The 18,395-nt window shown below is 36.9% G+C and overlaps 2 protein-coding genes across 2 annotated transcripts in view; one reads left to right on the top strand and one right to left on the bottom strand.

Moving 5' to 3' along the window:
* Positions 1-18,395, top strand: part of NMBR (neuromedin B receptor) — a 76,762-nt gene that overhangs the window by 1,431 nt on the left and 56,936 nt on the right. The window contains exon 2 of the mRNA XM_054558235.2: positions 3,098-3,172. The gene's annotated coding sequence lies outside the window, so the exon portion shown is untranslated. The remainder of the gene's footprint in view (positions 1-3,097; positions 3,173-18,395) is intronic.
* Positions 13,058-15,479, bottom strand: GJE1 (gap junction protein epsilon 1; the record flags this gene model as incomplete). Its single annotated transcript, XM_024248330.2, is given in 3 exon segments — positions 13,058-13,114; positions 14,524-14,859; positions 15,342-15,479. Coding segments are annotated over 3 exon segments (531 nt in total), but the record flags the coding sequence as incomplete, so codon positions are not given.

Raw genomic sequence — 18,395 nt, 5'->3', positions numbered from 1 at the left:
TCTCACTCTATTCAAGGTAGGCACTCAGCCCCAATTTCCTTGGTCTACAGCAGCATTTCCTGCTATTGAGATTAAGGCCACCACCAGATATGAATTATTTTGCCTTGCCTCTACCACAACTTAAAGTAGTAATAACTAGCTAACAGCATTTGCTGAGCATCCACTATGTATCATGCATGTTTCTAGGGTCTTTATATTAATTTATCTAATTTGCACCACAACCCTATGAGGAACATATCATTATTATTTTACAGATGAGAAAAATAAAACACATAGAATCTAGATAACTTGCACTAGGTCACAGCCAGGAAGGATGAGTATTCCGCGTTAAAATCTAGGTATTTTGGTTTCAGAGCCTGTGCACCTAGCCATTACTATTTGACTATGATGTCTTTCTGGATCTTATGTTTTATCTTTTCTCTATTCCATCATCTTATGTCTGAGAAACAAATGTTCCTCTTCCTGGTAGAAGGCTGCGCCTTCCTGTTATTCTCGTGATCTCCCCCTTCAGAACTGAATTTTGCCACTCTTTCTCATTTGCATATATTCATGCGTACTCTTATTTGCATACCCTCATGAGCAGGGCTGAGGGAAAAATAAGAAAGTGAAATGATTGCAATTGGATTTTACTCTCTGATCTGCCAACACATGCTCTTTTCTTTTCTTTTCTCCTTCCTTCCTTCCTTTCTTCCTTCCTTCCTTCTTTCTTTCTTTCTTTCTTTTTTTTTTAGTCAGGTTCTCACTCTGTCACCTAAGCTGGAGTGCAGCACACTATCAGAGCTTGCTGCAGTCTTGAACTCCTGGGCTCAAGGATTCTCTTGCCTCAGCCTCCTGAGTAGCTGGGACCACAGGCACATAACACTATGGCTAATTATTATTATTTTGTTGCCTAGGCAGGTCTTGAACTCTTAGGCTCAAGTGATACTCCTGCCTCGGCCTCCCAAAGTGCTGAGATTACAGACAAGAGCCTCATGCTCTCTTCTTTCTAAATATGCTACCCCTTTCATGAGATGATAATTGATTTGACGGAGAACAGTACAGAGACAGTGTTATGTAACACACATTGAAATTATGCTATGAAACAAATATTAATGACTGTGAGGTTGCTTTTTCTTGTTTTACTATGATATTTTACTAGAAAGACCTAAATTATTCTTCTCCATTCAGACCAGTTTCTGAAGGATCTGACATCACCCTCTAGGACTGGGCTAGAACCTTGGCAAGTAAGGGGAGGGCAGAGCTGTAGAACAAAATAGGGGGTGAGGGCAACCATAGGAAAAAGAAAATGGAGAAAAACTAGAGCTGACAGGTGTTTTGATGGGAAAAAATGTTTTGCACCATCCCCTAGATACACACATGTACGTGTGATCATCTGACAATAAAAATATTCTGTGTCAGTTTGGTCAGAACCATCTTGTTGGCAAATGACAAGGCATCAGTCAATGTAATCAGGATAATATATATATCTATAGCTGTATCTTTTTAATATACTGTATTTGGTAGAAATTTGGCTTCCAGTATCATGAGGCTTACATCCTATTATTTTAGCATCCCCCCAAGTAGAAATAGTTTTTGCTTAAATTTTCCAGAAGAATGATAGGGAAGACCCTGAAAACTTGGCCAGGACCATTTGCCACCCCATTCGCCCATGGCTGGGACATGTAGACACTATAAACATTGCATTTTATGTTTTAAACATGGATATTTAATTGTTCCGGCACCATTGAATTACATTAGCACGTTTAAAACAATAAGCTAACTATATACGAGCAAACATATTTCCAGTCTCTTGATTGTTCCCATTCCATATGCCTATCTTCATGCCTGGTCCACATGATTTTGATTATTGTACCTTTAAAGAAGTCTTCAGAGTATGTAGTGTAAGTCCTCTGTCTGTTTTTTTTTTTTTTTTTTTTTCCGTTTGCTTGTTCAAAATTGTGTTGGCTATTCTAGGTCTCCTGTATTTCCATATAAATTTTAGAAACAGCTTGTCAATTTCTATATAAGTTTCCTAGGATTTTGACTGGAATTATATTGAATTTACAGATCAGTTTATAATGACTAAAGTTACAAATGAGTAAGACTGCCAAGCCTTACTCTACATGGTTTATTTTTCCACTTAAAATGGTGCAGTGGCTCACGCCTGTAATTCCAGCACTTTGGGAAGCCGAGGAGGGTGGATCACCTGAGGTCAGGAGTTTGTGATCAGCCTAGCCAACATGGAGAAACCTCGGCTCTACTAAAAGTACAAAATTAGCAGGGTGTGGTGGCACATTCCTGTAATCCCAGCTACTTGGGATGCTGAGGCAGGAGAATCGCTTGAACCCGGGAGGCGGAGGTGGCAGTGAGCCAAGATTGTGCCACTGCACTCCAGCCTGTGCGACAGAGCGAGACTCCGTCTCAAAAAATAAAAAATAAAAATAAAATTAAGATTAAAATTTGAAAGTCTTTAATTATTTTCATCACTTTTGTAGTTTTCATTGTACAGGTCTAGCACGTATTTTGAAAAATTTATCCCTATGCATTTCTTATTTTTTATTCCATTGTAAATGATTTTTTTACATTTAAATTTTATTTTTTATTACTCTATAGAAAAATTATTCCTCATAAGCCTTTTTTTTTTTTTTTTTTTTTTTTTAAAGTTAGAGTCTTGCTTCGCCCCCCAGGCTAGAGGGCAGTGGTGCAATCATAGCTCACTGCAGCCTCAAACTCCTGGGCTCAAGTCATCCTCTCACCTCAGTCTCTGGAGTAGCTGGGACTACAGGCAGGCACCACCATGCCTGGCTAATTTTCTTATTTTTTGTAGAGGTGGGGTCTTGCTATATTGCCTAGGCTAATCTCAAACTCCTAGACTCAAGTGATCCTCCTGGCTCCACCTCTAAAAGTGCTGGGATTACAGGCATGAACCACAGTGCTTGGCCTATAAATTTAATTTTTTGGAACATTCTTTAGAATTTTCTATGTACATGATCATGTCTGTGAATAAAGATATTTATTATTTTGCAATTCATATATTGTTTGCGTTATTGTACTTACTGAATAAATATATATTTATATATATATATGTTTATTTTGTTTTTGTCTTATTGAATTCCAGTTCAACGTTAAACACAAGTGGAAAAAGTAGAGTGCCTTGCCTGTTTTGAGACTACAGTGGAAATTGTTAATTCCTGTAAGTTTCCTTAGATGCTATTTATCAAACTTAGGTAGATCTCATTTAAAGTGAGAGGTTTAGGGTTTTTGGTTTGTTTCATTATAAATGGGTGTTTATAATATAACTTTTCATTCCTGGGGTAAACCCCACCTAATGTGATGTATTATTTTTATATATATTGCTGGATCCTGCTTGTAAATATATTTTTGCTAAGAATTTTTAATATCAACATTATGCTAGCCTCCTTACATGAAATGGCAAATATTCTCTTCTAATTCCTAAAAAAAGATTTTAGAGTATTATTTCTTCCTTAAACATTTAATGGAATTCACCACTGAATTCATCAGGGCCTGGCATTTCTTTATGGGAAGGCTTTGGATTTAAAATTTTAAAAATCGGTATATGGATAGTAATATTTTTTGTTTATGTCTGTCAATTTTTAGTAGTTTGGAATTTAGAAATTTTTTCATCTAAGTGTCAAAAACTTATTGACCTAACATTGTTCAGGATGTTTCCTTATAATCGCTTCAAGGTTTTACTATAATGTCCCTTTTCTGATTTGTCTTATGGATGATTTTCATTTTCTCCCTTATTATCTCATATTATCAAACCAGAAATTTATAAGTTTTATTAATCTTTTCAAAGAACCAGATTTTGGTTTAATTGATTTTCTCTATTGTCTTTGGGTTTTATATCACTGTGTTTTATACTCGTATTTTTATTTGCATCCTTCTATTTAATTTGTATTTAAATTATCTTTTAAAAACTTCAGGCCGGGTGTGGTGGCTCATGCCTGTAATCTCAGCACTTTGGGAGGCCGAGGCCGGTGAATCGCGTGGTCAGGAGTTCGAGGCCAGACTGGCCAACATGGTGAAACCCCATCTCTATTAAAAATACAAAAAATTAGCTGGGTGTAGTGGCGAGTGCCTGTAATCCCAGCTATTTGGGAGGCTGAGGCAGGAGAATCGCCTGAACCCAGGATGCAGAGGTTGCAGTGAGTCGTGATCGCGACACTGCACTCCAGCCCTGGCGACAAGAGTGAGACTCCATCTTAAAAAACAAAACAAAACAAAAAAAACCAACACAACTTCAGAAAGTGAGCAGTTAAAATCACTATATAACTTATTTTCTTTATTATTATTATTATTATTATTATTATACTTTAGGTTTTATGGTACATGTGCGCAATGTGCAGGTAAGTTACATATGTATACATGTGCCATGCTGGTGCGCTGCACCCACTAACTCGTCATCTAGCATTAGGTATATCTCCCAATGCTATCCCTCCCCACTCCCCCCACCCCACAACAGTCCCCGAAGTGTGATGTTCCCCTTCCTGTGTCCATGTGTTCTCATTGTTCAATTCCCACCTATGAGTGAGAATATGCGGTGTTTGGTTTTTTGTTCTTGCGATAGTTTACTGAGAATGATGATTTCCAATTTCATCCATGTCCCTACAAAGGACATGAACTCATCATTTTTTATGGCTGCATAGTATTCCATGGTGTATATGTGCCACATTTTCTTAATCCAGTCTATCATTTTTGGACATTTGGGTTGGTTCCAAGTCTTTGCTATTGTGAATAATGCTGCAATAAACATACGTGTGCATGTGTCTTTATAGCAGCATGATTTATAGTCCTTTGGGTATATACCCAGTAATGGGATGGCTGGGTCGAATGGAATTTCTAGTTCTAGATCCCTGAGGAATCACCACACTGACTTCCACAAGGGTTGAACTAGTTTACAGTCCCACCAACAGTGTAAAAGTGTTCCTATTTCTCCACATCCGCTCCAGCACCTGTTGTTTCCTGACTTTTTAATGATTGCCATTCTAACTGGTGTGAGATGGTATCTCATTGTGGTTTTGATTTGCATTTCTCTGATGGCCAGTGATGGTGAGCATTTTTTCATGTGTTTTTTGGCTGCATAAATGTCTTCTTTTGAGAAGTGTCTGTTCATGTCCTTCGCCCACTTTTTGATGGGGTTGTTTGTTTTTTTCTTGTAAATTTGTTGGAGTTCATTGTAGATTCTGGATATTAGCCCTTTGTCAGATGAGTAGGTTGCGAAAATTTTCTCCCATTTTGTAGGTTGCCTGTTCACTCTGATGGTAGTTTCCTTTGCTGTGCAGAAGCTCTTTAGTTTAATTAGATCCCATTTGTCAATTTTGGCTTTTGTTGCCATTGCTTTTGGTGTTTTAGACATGAAGTCCTTGCCCATGCCTATGTCCTGAATGGTAATGCCTAGGTTTTCTTCTAGGGTTTTTATGGTTTTAGGTCTAACATTTAAGTCTTTAATCAATCTTGAATTGATTTTTGTATAAGGTGTAAGGAAGGGATCCAGTTTCAGCCTTCTACATATAGCTAGCCAGTTTTCCCAGCACCATTTATTAAATAGGGAATCCTTTCCCCATTTCTTGTTTTTGTCAGGTTTGTCAAAGATCAGATAGTTGTAGATATGTGGCATTATTTCTGAGGGCTCTGTTCTGTTCCATTGATCTATATTTCTGTTTTGGTACCAGTACCATGCTGTTTTGGTTACTGTAGCCTTGTAGTATAGTTTGAAGTCAGGTATTGTGATGCCTCCAGCTTTGTTCTTTTGGCTTAGGATTGACTTGGCGATGTGGGCTCTTTTTTGGCTCCATATGAACTTTAAAGTAGTTTTTTCCAATTCTGTGAAGAAAGTCATTGGTAGCTTGATGGGGATGGCATTGAATCTGTAAATTACCTTGGGAAGGATGGCCATTTTCATGATATTGATTCTTCCTACCCATGAGCATGGAATGTTCTTCCATTTGTTTGTATCCTCTTTTATTTCCTTGAGCAGTGGTTTGTAGTTCTCCTTGAAGAGGTCCTTCACATCCCTTGTAAGTTGGATTCCTAGGTATTTTATTCTCTTTGAAGCAATTGTGAATGGGAGTTCACTCATGATTTGGCTCTCTGTTTGTTACTGATGTATAAGAATGCTTGTGATTTTTGTACATTGATTTTGTATCCTGAGACTTTGCTGAAGTTGCTTATCAGCTTAAGGAGATTTTGGGCTGAGACAGTGGGGTTTTCTAGATATACAATCATGTCATCTGCAAACAGGGACAATTTGACTTCCTCTTTTCCTAATTGAATACCCTTTATTTCCTTCTCCTGCCTAATTGCCCTGGCCAGAACTTCCAGCACTATGTTGAATAGAAGTGGTGAGAGAGGGCATCCCTGTCTTGTGCCAGTTTTCAAAGGGAATGCTTCCAGTTTTTGCCCATTCAGTATGATATTGGCTGTCGGTTTGTCATAGATAGCTCTAATTATTTTGAGATACGTCCCATCAATACCTAATTTATTGACAGTTTTTAGCATGAAGGGTTGTTGAATTTTGTCAAAGGCCTTTTCTGCATCTATTGAGATAATCATGTGGTTTTTGTCTTTGGTTCTGTTTATATGCTGGATTACATTTATTGATTTGCGTATATTGAACCAGCCTTGCATCCCAGGGATGAAGCCCACTTGATCATGGTGGATAAGCTTTTTGATATGCTGCTGGATTCTGTTTGCCAGTATTTTATTGAGGATTTTTGCATCAATGTTCATCAAGGATATTGGTCTAAAATTCTCTTTTTTTGTTGTGTCTCTGCCAGGCTTTGGTATCAGGATGATGCTGGCCTCATAAAATGAGTTAGGGAGGATTCCCTCTTTTTCTATTGATTGGAATAGTTTCAGAAGGAATGGTACCAGCTCCTCCTTGTACCTCTGGTAGAATTCGGCTGTGAACCCATCTGGTCCTGGACTTTTTTTGGTTGGTAAGCTATTGATTATTGCCACAATTTCAGCTCCTGTTATTGGTCTATTCAGAGATTCAACTTCTTCCTGGTTTAGTCTTGGGAGGGTGTATGTGTTGAGGAATTTATCCATTTCCTCTAGATTTTCTAGTTTATTTGCGTGGAGGTGTTTGTAATATTCTCTGATGGTAGTTTGTATTTCTGTGGGATTGGTGGTGATATCCCCTTTATCATTTTTTATTGCATCTATTTGATTCTTCTCTCTTTTTTTCTTTATTAATCTTGCTAGTGGTCTATCAATTTTGTTGATCCTTTCAAAAAACCAGCTCCTGGATTCATTAATTTTTTGAAGGGTTTTTTGTGTCTCTATTTCCTTCAGTTCTGCTCTGATTTTAGTTATTTCTTGCCTTCTGCTAGCTTTTGAATGTGTTTGCTCTTGCTTTTCTAGTTCTTTTCATTGTGATGTTAGGGTGTCAATTTTGGATCTTTCCTGCTTTCTCTTGTGGGCATTTAGTGCTATAAATTTCCCTCTACACACTGCTTTGAATGCATCCCAGAGATTCTGGTATGTTGTGTCTTGGTTCTCGTTGGTTTCAAAGAACATCTTCATTTCTGCCTTCATTTCGTTATGTACCCAGTAGTCATTCAGGAGCAGGTTGTTCAGTTTCCATGTAGTTGAGCGATTTTGAGTGAGATTCTTAATCCTGAGTTCTAGCTTGATTGCACTGTGGTCTGAGAGATAGTTTGTTATAATTTCTGTTCTTTTACATTTACTGAGGAGAGCTTTACTTCCAAGTATGTGGTCAATTTTGGAATAGGTGTGGTGTGCTGCTGAAAAAAATGTATATTCTGTTGATTTGGGGTGGAGAGTTCTGTAGCTGTCTATTAGGTCCGCTTGGTGCAGAGCTGAGTTCAATTCCTGGGTATCCTTGTTGACTTTCTGTCTCGTTGATCTGTCTAATGTTGACAGTGGGGTGTTAAAGTCTCCCATTATTAATGTGTGGGAGTCTAAGTCTCTTTGTAGGTCACTCAGGACTTGCTTTATGAATCTGGGTGCTCCTGTATTGGGTGCATATATATTTAGGATAGTTAGCTCTTCTTGTTGAATTGATCCCTTTACCATTATGTAATGGCCTTCTTTGTCTCTTTTGATCTTTGTTGGTTTAAAGTCTGTTTTATCAGAGACTAGGATTGCAACCCCTGCCTTTTTTTGTTTTCCGTGTGCTTGGTAGATCTTCCTCCATCCTTTTATTTTGAGCCTATGTGTGTCTCTGCACGTGAGATGGGTTTCCTGAATACAGCACACTGATGGGTCTTGAGTCTTTATCCAATTTGCCAGTCTGTGTCTTTTAATTGGAGCATTTAGTCCATTTACATTTAAAGTTAATATTGTTATGTGTGAATTTGATCCTGTCATTATGATGTTAGCTGGTTATTTTGCTCGTTAGTTGATGCAGTCTCTTCCTAGTCTCGATGGTCTTTACATTTTGGCATGATTTTACAGTGGCTGGTACCGGTTGTGCCTTTCCATGTTTAGCGCTTCCTTCAGGAGCTCTTTTAGGGCAGGCCTGGTGGTGACAAAATCTCTCAGCATTTGCTTGTCTGTAAAGTATTTTATTTCTCCTTCATTTATGAAGCTTAGTTTGGCTGGATATGAAATTCTGGGTTGAAAATTCTTTCCTTTAAGAATGTTGAATATTGGCCCCCACTCTCTTCTGGCTTGTAGGATTTCTGCCGAGAGATCCGCTGTTAGTCTGATGGGCTTCCCTTTGATGGTAACCCGACGTTTCTCTCTGGCTGCCCTTAACATTTTTTCCTTCATTTCAACTTTGGTGAATCTGACAATTATGTGTCTTGGAGTTGCTCTTCTCGAGGAGTATCTTTGTGGCGTTCTCTGTATTTCCTGAATCTGAATGTTGGCCTGCCTTGCTAGATTGGGGAAGTTGTCCTGGATAATATCCTGCAGAGTGTTTTCCAACTTGTTTCCATTCTCCCCATCACTTTCAGGTACACCAATCAGACGTAGATTTGGTCTTTTCACATAGTCCCACATTTCTTGGAGGCTTTGCTCGTTTCTTTTTATTCTTTTTTCTCTAAACTTTCCTTCTCGCTTCATTTCATTCATTTCATCTTCCAGGGCTGACACCGTTTCTTCCATTTGATCGCATCGGCTCCTGAGGCTTCTGCATTCTTCACGTAGTTCTCGAGCCTTGGTTTTCAGCTCCATCAGCTCCTTTAAGCACTTGTCTGTATTGGTTATTCTAGTTATACATTCTTCTAAATTTTTTTCAAAGTTTTCAACTTCTTTGCCTTTGGTTTGAATATCCTCCCATAGCTCGGAGTAATTTGATCGTCTGAAGCCTTCTTCTCTCAGCTCGTCAAAGTCATTCTCCGTCCAGCTTTGTTCCGTTGCTGGTGAGGAACTGTGTTCCTTTGGAGGAGGAGAGGTACTCTGCTTTTTAGAGTTTCCAGTTTTTCTGCTCTGTTTTTTCCCCATCTTTGTGGTTTTATCTACTTTTGGTCTTTGATGATGGTGATGTACAGATGGGTTTTTGGTGTGGATGTCCTTTCTGTTAGTTTTCCTTCTAACAGACAGGACCTTCAGCTGCAGGTCTGTTGGAGTACCTGGCCGGCCGTGTGAGGTGTCACTCTGCCCCTGCTGTGGGGTGCCTCCCAGTTAGGCTGCTCGGGGGTCAGGGGTCAGGGACCCACTTGAGGAGGTAGTCTGCCCATTCTCAGATCCCCAGCTGCGTGCTGGGAGAACCACTGCTCTCCTCAAAGCTGTCAGACAGGGACATTTAAGTCTGCAGAGGTTACTGCTGTCTTTTTGTTTGTCTGTGCCCTGCCCCCAGAGGTGGAGCCTACAGAGGCAGGCAGGCCTCCTTGAGCTGTGGTGGGCTCCGCCCAGTTCAAGCTTCCCAGCTGCTTTGTTTACCTAAGCGAGCCTGGGCAATGGCGGGCACCCCTCCCCCAGCCTCGCTGCCGACTTGCTGTTTGATCTCAGACTGCTGTGCTAGCAATCAGCGAGACTCCGTGGGCGTAGGACCCTCTAAGCCAGGTGCGGGCTATAATCTCCTGGGGCATCGTTTCCTAAGCCCGTCGGAAAAGCACAGTATTCGGGTGGGAGTGGCCCGATTTTCCAGGTGCCGTCTGTCACCCCTGGAAAGGGAACTCCCTGACCCCTTGTGCTTCCCGAGTGAGGCAATGCCTCGCCCCTGCTTCAGCTGGCGCACGGTGCACTCACCCAGTGACCTGCGCCCACTGTCTGGCACTCCCTAGTGAGATGAACATGGTACTTCAGATGGAAATGCAGAAATCACCCGTCTTCTGCGTCGCTCATGCTGGGAGCTATAGACCAGAGCTGTTCCTATTCGGCCATCTTGGCTCCTCCTCTATATAACTTATTTTCTAACATAATATTTAGAACTTCTAATATTCCGCCAAACACTGTTTTAACTGCTTTCCACTTATTTTGATAAGTTGTATTTGCATTTTTGTTTAAAGTAGTTTTTAATTTCCCAGGTAATTTTTTCTTTGATCCATGGGTTAATAAAAGTATGTTGTTAATTTTTCAAACATTTGGATGTATCCCTGATATCTTAATTTTATTAATTTCTGGTTTAATTCCATTGTGACCAGAGACTATAGTCTGTATGATTTCAATCCTTGAGACTTTCTTATAGGCCAGCAAATGATCTCTTTTGGTGAATGTTACACACACACTTGAAAAGAACGTCTGTTCTGTTGTTGCTGGGTGGAGTATTCTATTAATATCAATTAGTTCAAGTTGCTTATTAATAATTTATAATCCTCAATATCCTTTTTGATATTCTATTTATTTTGTCAGTTTATTACTGAGAGAGAAGTGTTGAAATCTTTAGCTATAATAGGATGTATTTCTTTTTTCAATCTATCAGGTTTTGCTTCATGCATTCTGAATCTCTATTAACTGGTGGCATACATATTACAACTATTATGCTTCCTGATGAAATTATACTTTAATCATTATGAAATGTCTCTTTAATCTCTGTCATCATTCCTTGCTGTAAAATTGACTTGAGTTTTCTCATATTAATATAGCCAATTGAGCTCTCTGATGCTTAAGGTTTGCATGATATATCTTTTCCCATTTATTTTCTGTAAAATATTCAAGATTTTAAAATATTAAACCTTTAAATATTTAAAAATGTTTAAAGTGGGGTTCTTGTTAATAATTTGGTCTGGCTTTTAAAAAATACATTTAGACAATCTCTGTGTTTTTGGAGTGCCAAGATCTTTTGTATTTATTGTTAACCATTGATATGTTTGGGTTTGGTTCCACTACCTTGTTATTTTTTCTATTTGTTTCACCTGTTTTTGTTCTGTTTTTTCCTTTCCTGCCACCTTTTATATTAATTGAATGTTTTATGATTCCAGTTAATTTTGTTTGTTTGCTTGTTAAGCCAAAATTGTGTTGGCTTTTTAAACTGGTTGTTTTATATTTTATAATATACAACTTAAAGTTATCACAGCATACTTCAAATGATAATATACTTTACATATATTACAAGAATCTTATAATAGTATACTTCTACACTTGATTTGATTTGCCAAGGTTTATCAATTTTATTGTTATTTTCAAGCGTGATCTGGGATTTATTTTATTTTGTTTGTTTTCTAAAATGTTACTTTTTACCTATATCCTTATTAAATTATTTTTGTTTGTCTTTGTTTAATAAGTTCTTATGTTTGCTTTTTGAATTACATTTATGTTTCCTTTTTCATAATAGATGTATTTTCAGCTGTCAATTTTCAGTGCACTACAAATTTGCTCATATCTCATAGGTTTTAATATGTAGCATCCCACTTCTTGTTCATATAAATAGTCGGAAAAGCTTCAGTTTAAATTACCTTATTTCACCAAAGAGCTCTTTATGAAATGGTTTTAAATATCATTTCAAATGGTTATTGTTTAGTTTTGATGCTCTTATTAATTTTTACTATATTTGCATTTTAGTCAGAAAAATTAGTTTTTATATTGGAATATGAATTTTGATATATAGCATTTATTATTCAGGACTATATAGCTGTGTGCTAACAATTCTGATATAGTTACTAATAAAATGAAATCATAGTAGGTCGGTAGTGAATTTACAAGATTGTCTAAACCACCTCTCTCGTCTTATCTCTATCTTTAAACATAACAATATGTAGTGTTTAGTTCAAAGAAGTAGAGGCAAGCAAAGTTTCTTTGGTGGCTTAGAGATGCCATCCTTCCACCTTGTCAGTTGAAGAGATCAAGAGCTCAGGGAGGCTGAGGAAGCTGGATTTTAACGGACACTACGGTAAGGTAGCTGGAAGAGCGAGAGAGCTCCGGAGATCTGCAAAGGGCGTTTAAGTGAGTCCTGATCAGTGCAACTTTCTTAAATATCTTTCCAGGAAAAGAACTAATTGAAAGGATCAAAAGGAACAATACTCAAGATTCACACAAGACAGAATAGTTGCTGTTCCCAAAGTCAGAGTGGAAAAAATCTCTTAATAAAGGGATATACGTTGACAATACCCTACCCTAAAGGATGAATCAGAGTAAGAATAAATCCAAGTGTTTATCTATGATTGGGCAATAATGTTAAGGGGAAGTCTTCTGTGGGATTTTTTGGAAAAATGATCTTCCCTGGGAAAGAATCCTGAGAGGCAAACCAGAAGAAGGTCCTTTTGCCCCATCTCCCTTCTTTCCTTGGACACAGAGAGAACCTGTTTCATGTAGCAGTGGCAATTTGTGTCACTACCACAAGTCAACCAGCAGGAGGGGAGAATTCAAGATTTTTGAGACTAGTGAAAGGATAGTATTTCCAAACCACCAAATAGGCATCTGATAGAACACTCAGAAAGGTTCTTCCTTAGTATTGGGGCAAAACTGGCCTTTCTGTAAGTACTACACTGGTCATATATAATAAAGCTTAAAAGGAAGCAGAAAGGATCATCTGTTTCCAAGTAACTTAACTGTGCTCCAGAACTAAGCTGAAGAATATTTATGAGAAGAAAAGTAATCGGCATCCAACAGGATAAAACACACAATGCCTGACATTCAATAAAAAAGTACCAGCCTTGCAAAGATGCGGGAAAAATAGGACCTATAACGAAAATGTGTATGTTTGTCAGCAGATTGGCGGGAGCATTCCACCTTGAATGCAGGCAATCAAGGGGTATGTTATCTATAGAGAATTTAAAAATAAGGATAAAATATTAAACATGGTTGCTGTTTATTAATACCAATGGTTGGTTATTCTAAATAAAGAAAGTCAATAAATATCCTTTGTTTGTAGAGTGGACAATTTTTACCAGTCCCCACCCTGTTGGCATGCCACTGCTATAGTATGATTTTATAGCTCACGTGCTAGAGTATGATTTTATAAAGGTATTAAATCTTGATGATCTTTTTATACAAATTTTTTAATGCAGTACTTGTTAAATAGCAGACATCAGTAGCTATTTGTGGAAGGAAGATAGTTGGATTTTCTCCTGTGCTTTCATGTAGAGAAAACCTCAATGATGAAAACCTTACATTCAGAAATTCATGATATCAAACACAGGCTGCATAAAGCTTGAGGAAAAATGGAAAACCTTAGTATTTGACTATACCGATTTCCCTACTAAGTTACCAGTATAAGGCAGTAATACATAAGGATTTTAAATAATATCAAATGAATCAAATGATTGTTGGTAAGGCAGGCAGATAAAAAGAAATACACTAAATCAATATAAAATTGTCTCTGAAATAATTTCATAGCTATTGAGGCAGTCTAACTTAATATAAACACAGTGTTCCCTTTTGATAAATATAGAAGTTATAGTTTCAGGACATCTGTGGGCACAGAAAGGTTTTTTTTTTTCCCAAGAAGAAACAAGGATCCCATGCGCAATATTATCCATAGCATTTCTTATTTATTTGGTAACTATATTTCTATATCATTTTAATATTGAAACTTTCAAGAAAACTGATTGAATAAAATTTTAAAAATGTAATTGTTCAATTTCTTCAAGTTAATGGTCAAACTATGTAATTACTCTTTAATGATTAATTTACAACTTTTGTGCTTAAGTAAGTTATATTTTACATGAATGCAAAATAACTACACCCTCAAATTTAAAACTGTATAGCTCCACAGAAAGGGAAATATAAAGATCTGGATTATGGCTTTGGCCACCTAAATTAACCCTCATGAGCATCAATTTTCCACTTCGTAAAAAAAGACAATAAGAGTTTCTCTGGCCACAGAAAAACTGATCAATTAACATGTATGTGACAGAACTCAGTAAAAGCACTGTTTAAAAATAAATTAACAGTAGTTCTGTGTATATTTTCTAATAAAAGTGATCAAAATTAAAATGAAATATTTCTTCAAGAATCCTTACCTTACAACCAGGCATTATATTTTACAGTAGACAAAAATTTCAGACACATTGAAGTAAGTTTGTTTTGAAATTGTGGTACTCACTGAGTAAGATAAAACTAAATAAAAATGATAAATAACTATAGCATGACAATAGGTAATCAATTATTTGGTCATTGTCTGAATGGAAAGTATAATCTTCTAAATATGCTCTCAAAAATCCCAGCAACTCATAATACCATTGTAATTGCTGCAAATGTATTCATTGCAATGAGAAAAATGGTTTTTTCAAAGTGTTCTGGAACCATGCATCTTATAATCCTGTTTTCCCCAAGAGATCTAGCATCACACAGGTAAAGAGATTTTACTTGGAAAGCAAAGAGGTAAATCTGAAGCCAGAATGCTATTGCCTCTAGACTAATTCTTAATAAAACAGAGAGTATATAAATTATAGTGTAGATAGGCTTCTGAAGAATGCATTCTTGATTGATGCTTTTACATGCAGCATAAAGATGGAAAATAGCTCCAGGAACCAGGACAATAACTAGTTGTAATGCCCAGAACACCTAAAGTATGTCAGAAATATCTTAATAAATCAATTAATCAGTATGTAACTAAAATACACTAAAGAACCCCACTAACTCTCAACAGAGTCTAACTTAAAAATTCTAAGTTTCATAAAAATCTTATATGTGCCTTAATATAATGAAGGTAGTAATGTTGAACATATTTATTGTGAAAACATAGTCATATATTACTGTAATTGCCTCTCAATGACTGATAATCATGAAGTAGTTTATTTTATTAGACAGCTAGTCTACATCCCAAATATAGGTCTGGAGAATAATGATAACATTAGTAGATAATACAATGCCAGAATTGGAAGAAACTCCCCAAAACTCAATTTATCTGAAATATACAGCTAATTAAAGAAAAAGTAACATAATCCTTAGGAAAAAAACCTGTTAGGGTATTTCTCATATTATGACATTATTTTACATTTAAAGAGAAAATGAGTTTGTTGTAGAGTTAATGTTTATGTGCACACAGAAAAACTTACTTCTGGAGTGATTGGCCTGAACTGATTGTCACAGAAGAGATTTACTTCTCTTTTGTCTGGATCATAAATGAAGTGCAAGGCCTCATCCCCGTGAACTGCAAAGCCTAGCACCCCGAGGAAGAACATTCAGATGGATCCAAAGAAAAGGGTGTGGAATTGACCAATCACAGTTGGAGGTTTAACCTGTTATGGTTTTAGGAGAAAAAAAAAATCTTTTAAACACAAACATTAAAGGAGGGCATTTTAAAAAATTCTTATATCACATTTAGAAAATGTAAGATTCAAGAAGTTTTGAAGACAAATAGACCCTTAGAGATCATCAAATCAAATATAATGATTATGAGATTTCTGCATTATGAGATTTCTCACTCTTACAATATGAAAAGCAACAGTTGATAGGGACATGTTGCTAATCAAATGTGTAATTTTGGAAATATTTAAACAGCTTTGAATTCAATTAATATCCCCACCATTGTAATCCCTTTGAAATAAAATCAGAATATCTAATACTTCTTTTTGAAAATTAGATAACAAATCCAGTAGTAAGCTCAGTCCGTACACTATCTTAACAACCAAATAATGTTTATTAGTTGTAATTAAAGCTTTTTTCCTCTACTTCTTAATTAGGGAATTGAGAGAGTGAGCCACACTAAAACACCAACATCTAAAGACACTTCCTGAATTTTTCTCTTTATAGTTTTAAATTCAGAATATTTTGAAGTGTATGGTTGACACTTAGAGTATTCTCCATAGATGTAGAGAATTTATTCATCAAGACTTATGCAATTCAGGGTAAAATACTCAGAAAAGACTCATACAATTGATTTTTTGTTTGTATAATACTTACACATCCTTCATAGAAGTTTTTGATGTAATTTAGAGACATGTCTCAGGAGATGTTATCCTGGCATTCCTGTGGGTTAATTCTTGACCTACATTGCCAGTTTGCTTCTGCTAGAATCAAAGTCTTATATTCTCTCAGGACTCTTACAGCAGAAAACACTCATCACTACAAATTTCTCTCCCCTCCTCCCTTACTCTTAGATCTCTGGGACCCCATTCGACCTTCCTATCTCTGTCCCAAAACAAAACAAAAACAAAGAAACAAAAGCAGAGAGCATGTGACCAATCTAATAATCCCTTGACTTACACTGTCAGCATAGCCAGCCAGCCAGCCAGGAGTGTCAGCAAAGCAAGAGGCCAGCTCCACAAAGGTTCTGAGCACTCAACGCTTCTGCAATTACCTAAAAATGGACTGTATCTAAATTAGTGGGCTCTTTAGCTTGGAGTTTTCTCTGATAATATGAAGTAATCTTTTTCTTTTCCTTTTTATTTTATTTAGGTGTGTCCTAAAGGATAAGTACATGGGAAATATTTGATTCTTTATTGTTTACTTCCATAGAGTATAATTTCTGGGAAGTCTTAAGAAATTGTAACACAGGATATAATAGTTGTTGCATTATTGAATATTATTGATGTATTGCTATACTTCTCTAGTTGTTGAATGCTTGCCGCAGACATGGAAAAATCTGTAATTAGATCTCTGGGCTAAGGAAAAAGATAGCGAACTACTAATTAAGGTAAGGCCAGGAGCTAGCACATATCATGAGAACAATCCTTCCCATCCTTTCTTTTGTCCTTCAGCAGATACATCATCTGTTAGACATTGTTATGGGTGTTGAGGACCAGCAGGCACCAAGACAGACCAGTAACTACCTTCTGACTTACATATCTGCTTACTATCTTCCATCCACTTATAATGTCATACAGCTAATCATTGATTATATTTGTTTTCTTCACTTGCCTTTCTCATTTTCTTGTGATCTGCCAAAGATTGTAACTCCAGACAATGTCATTGCTTTCTTCCAGCAAGTGGAGAAGTGACTGCATGATACATGTATTTGTAACCAATAAACAAGGGACAGTGTTCTCGTTGAATAGGAGTGCTGTGCTGGATAGGAAGAAATAAACATGAAAAACTTAATGATCCCTCAGAATGGTTAGATAAAAGATATTTGTGTATATTCCCATCTTCTCAGAATCAGAATTTCAGGTTTGCTTTGTGTTGATTCCCAAGAAGTGACGTCTAAAAGCCCTAACAACCATTTGCATAAGAAGGCATAAGAAGGAATAGTGCTTTGGCTTTTACCATTGTACAGTAGTGAATGCTATTGTTTAGTCAACTGTATACAACTGTCGGACATGTAGAAATCATCAGTGTCTCCTTTCAGGGGTGTAGAAAATTGTCTTGAACCTTAATTGAATGTGTAGAAGAAGGGAGTGCAGCATCATTGTCATTGCTGAGATCTACGAGGGGCCAAATAATACCAATCTTTCTCTTACATGTTCTGATCCAATTGGGTAATAAAACAGGAATAAACCATATGTGGGCCAAAATATCACACATAAAGATTAGGCTGAGGACGGATGTTGCTTATTTCTTTAGGAAAATGTGATCCTTAGTGAGACTGGCCTCAAATGTATGGCAATTGGTACGGGTGTATATTGGAGTGACAACCTGGGTTTCTTGCATGCTAACAGTTGCAGGTTCCAAAAGCAGAAAAAGGGCGATTCTCAATGCATAAGCATTGTTTAGGACTCTGCTTGCTTCATGTTTGCTAATGTTACATTAGGCAAAGAAAGTTTCAAAATGAACCTAGATTTGAGAAACATCTTCTACCTCTTGGTGGATCTGTGAAGTCACATTGCAGAGGTGTGGGTGTATGAAAAGAAAATATTTGTTGCCAACTTTATATTCTATTGCAATGTGTCTGCTGATTACAAATGTTAACATGCCTCCCACATGTCTTCACTTTGATTACAGGATGCCAAAACTGTCATCTAATTACAGAATTAAGATTGAAGTCCAGGATTTTGTGATTTGCATTATATCTGGATGTGGCTACTCTTGATCTAGAATCTGGAGAAACAAAGGGAAAAGTTATATTCTACATGACATCAATATACAATGGTGATACAGGAATAGGATGACTGCAATAGACACTTAAACTCCAAAAGTGGAAAAACAGGAGATATGTAACT

This window comes from Pongo abelii, chromosome 5, assembly GCF_028885655.2.
Source record: "Pongo abelii isolate AG06213 chromosome 5, NHGRI_mPonAbe1-v2.0_pri, whole genome shotgun sequence".
Classification (NCBI taxonomy): Eukaryota; Metazoa; Chordata; class Mammalia; order Primates; family Hominidae; genus Pongo; species Pongo abelii.
Note: the sequence above shows the minus strand (reverse complement) of the source record. Positions and strands in the feature narration are given on the sequence as shown.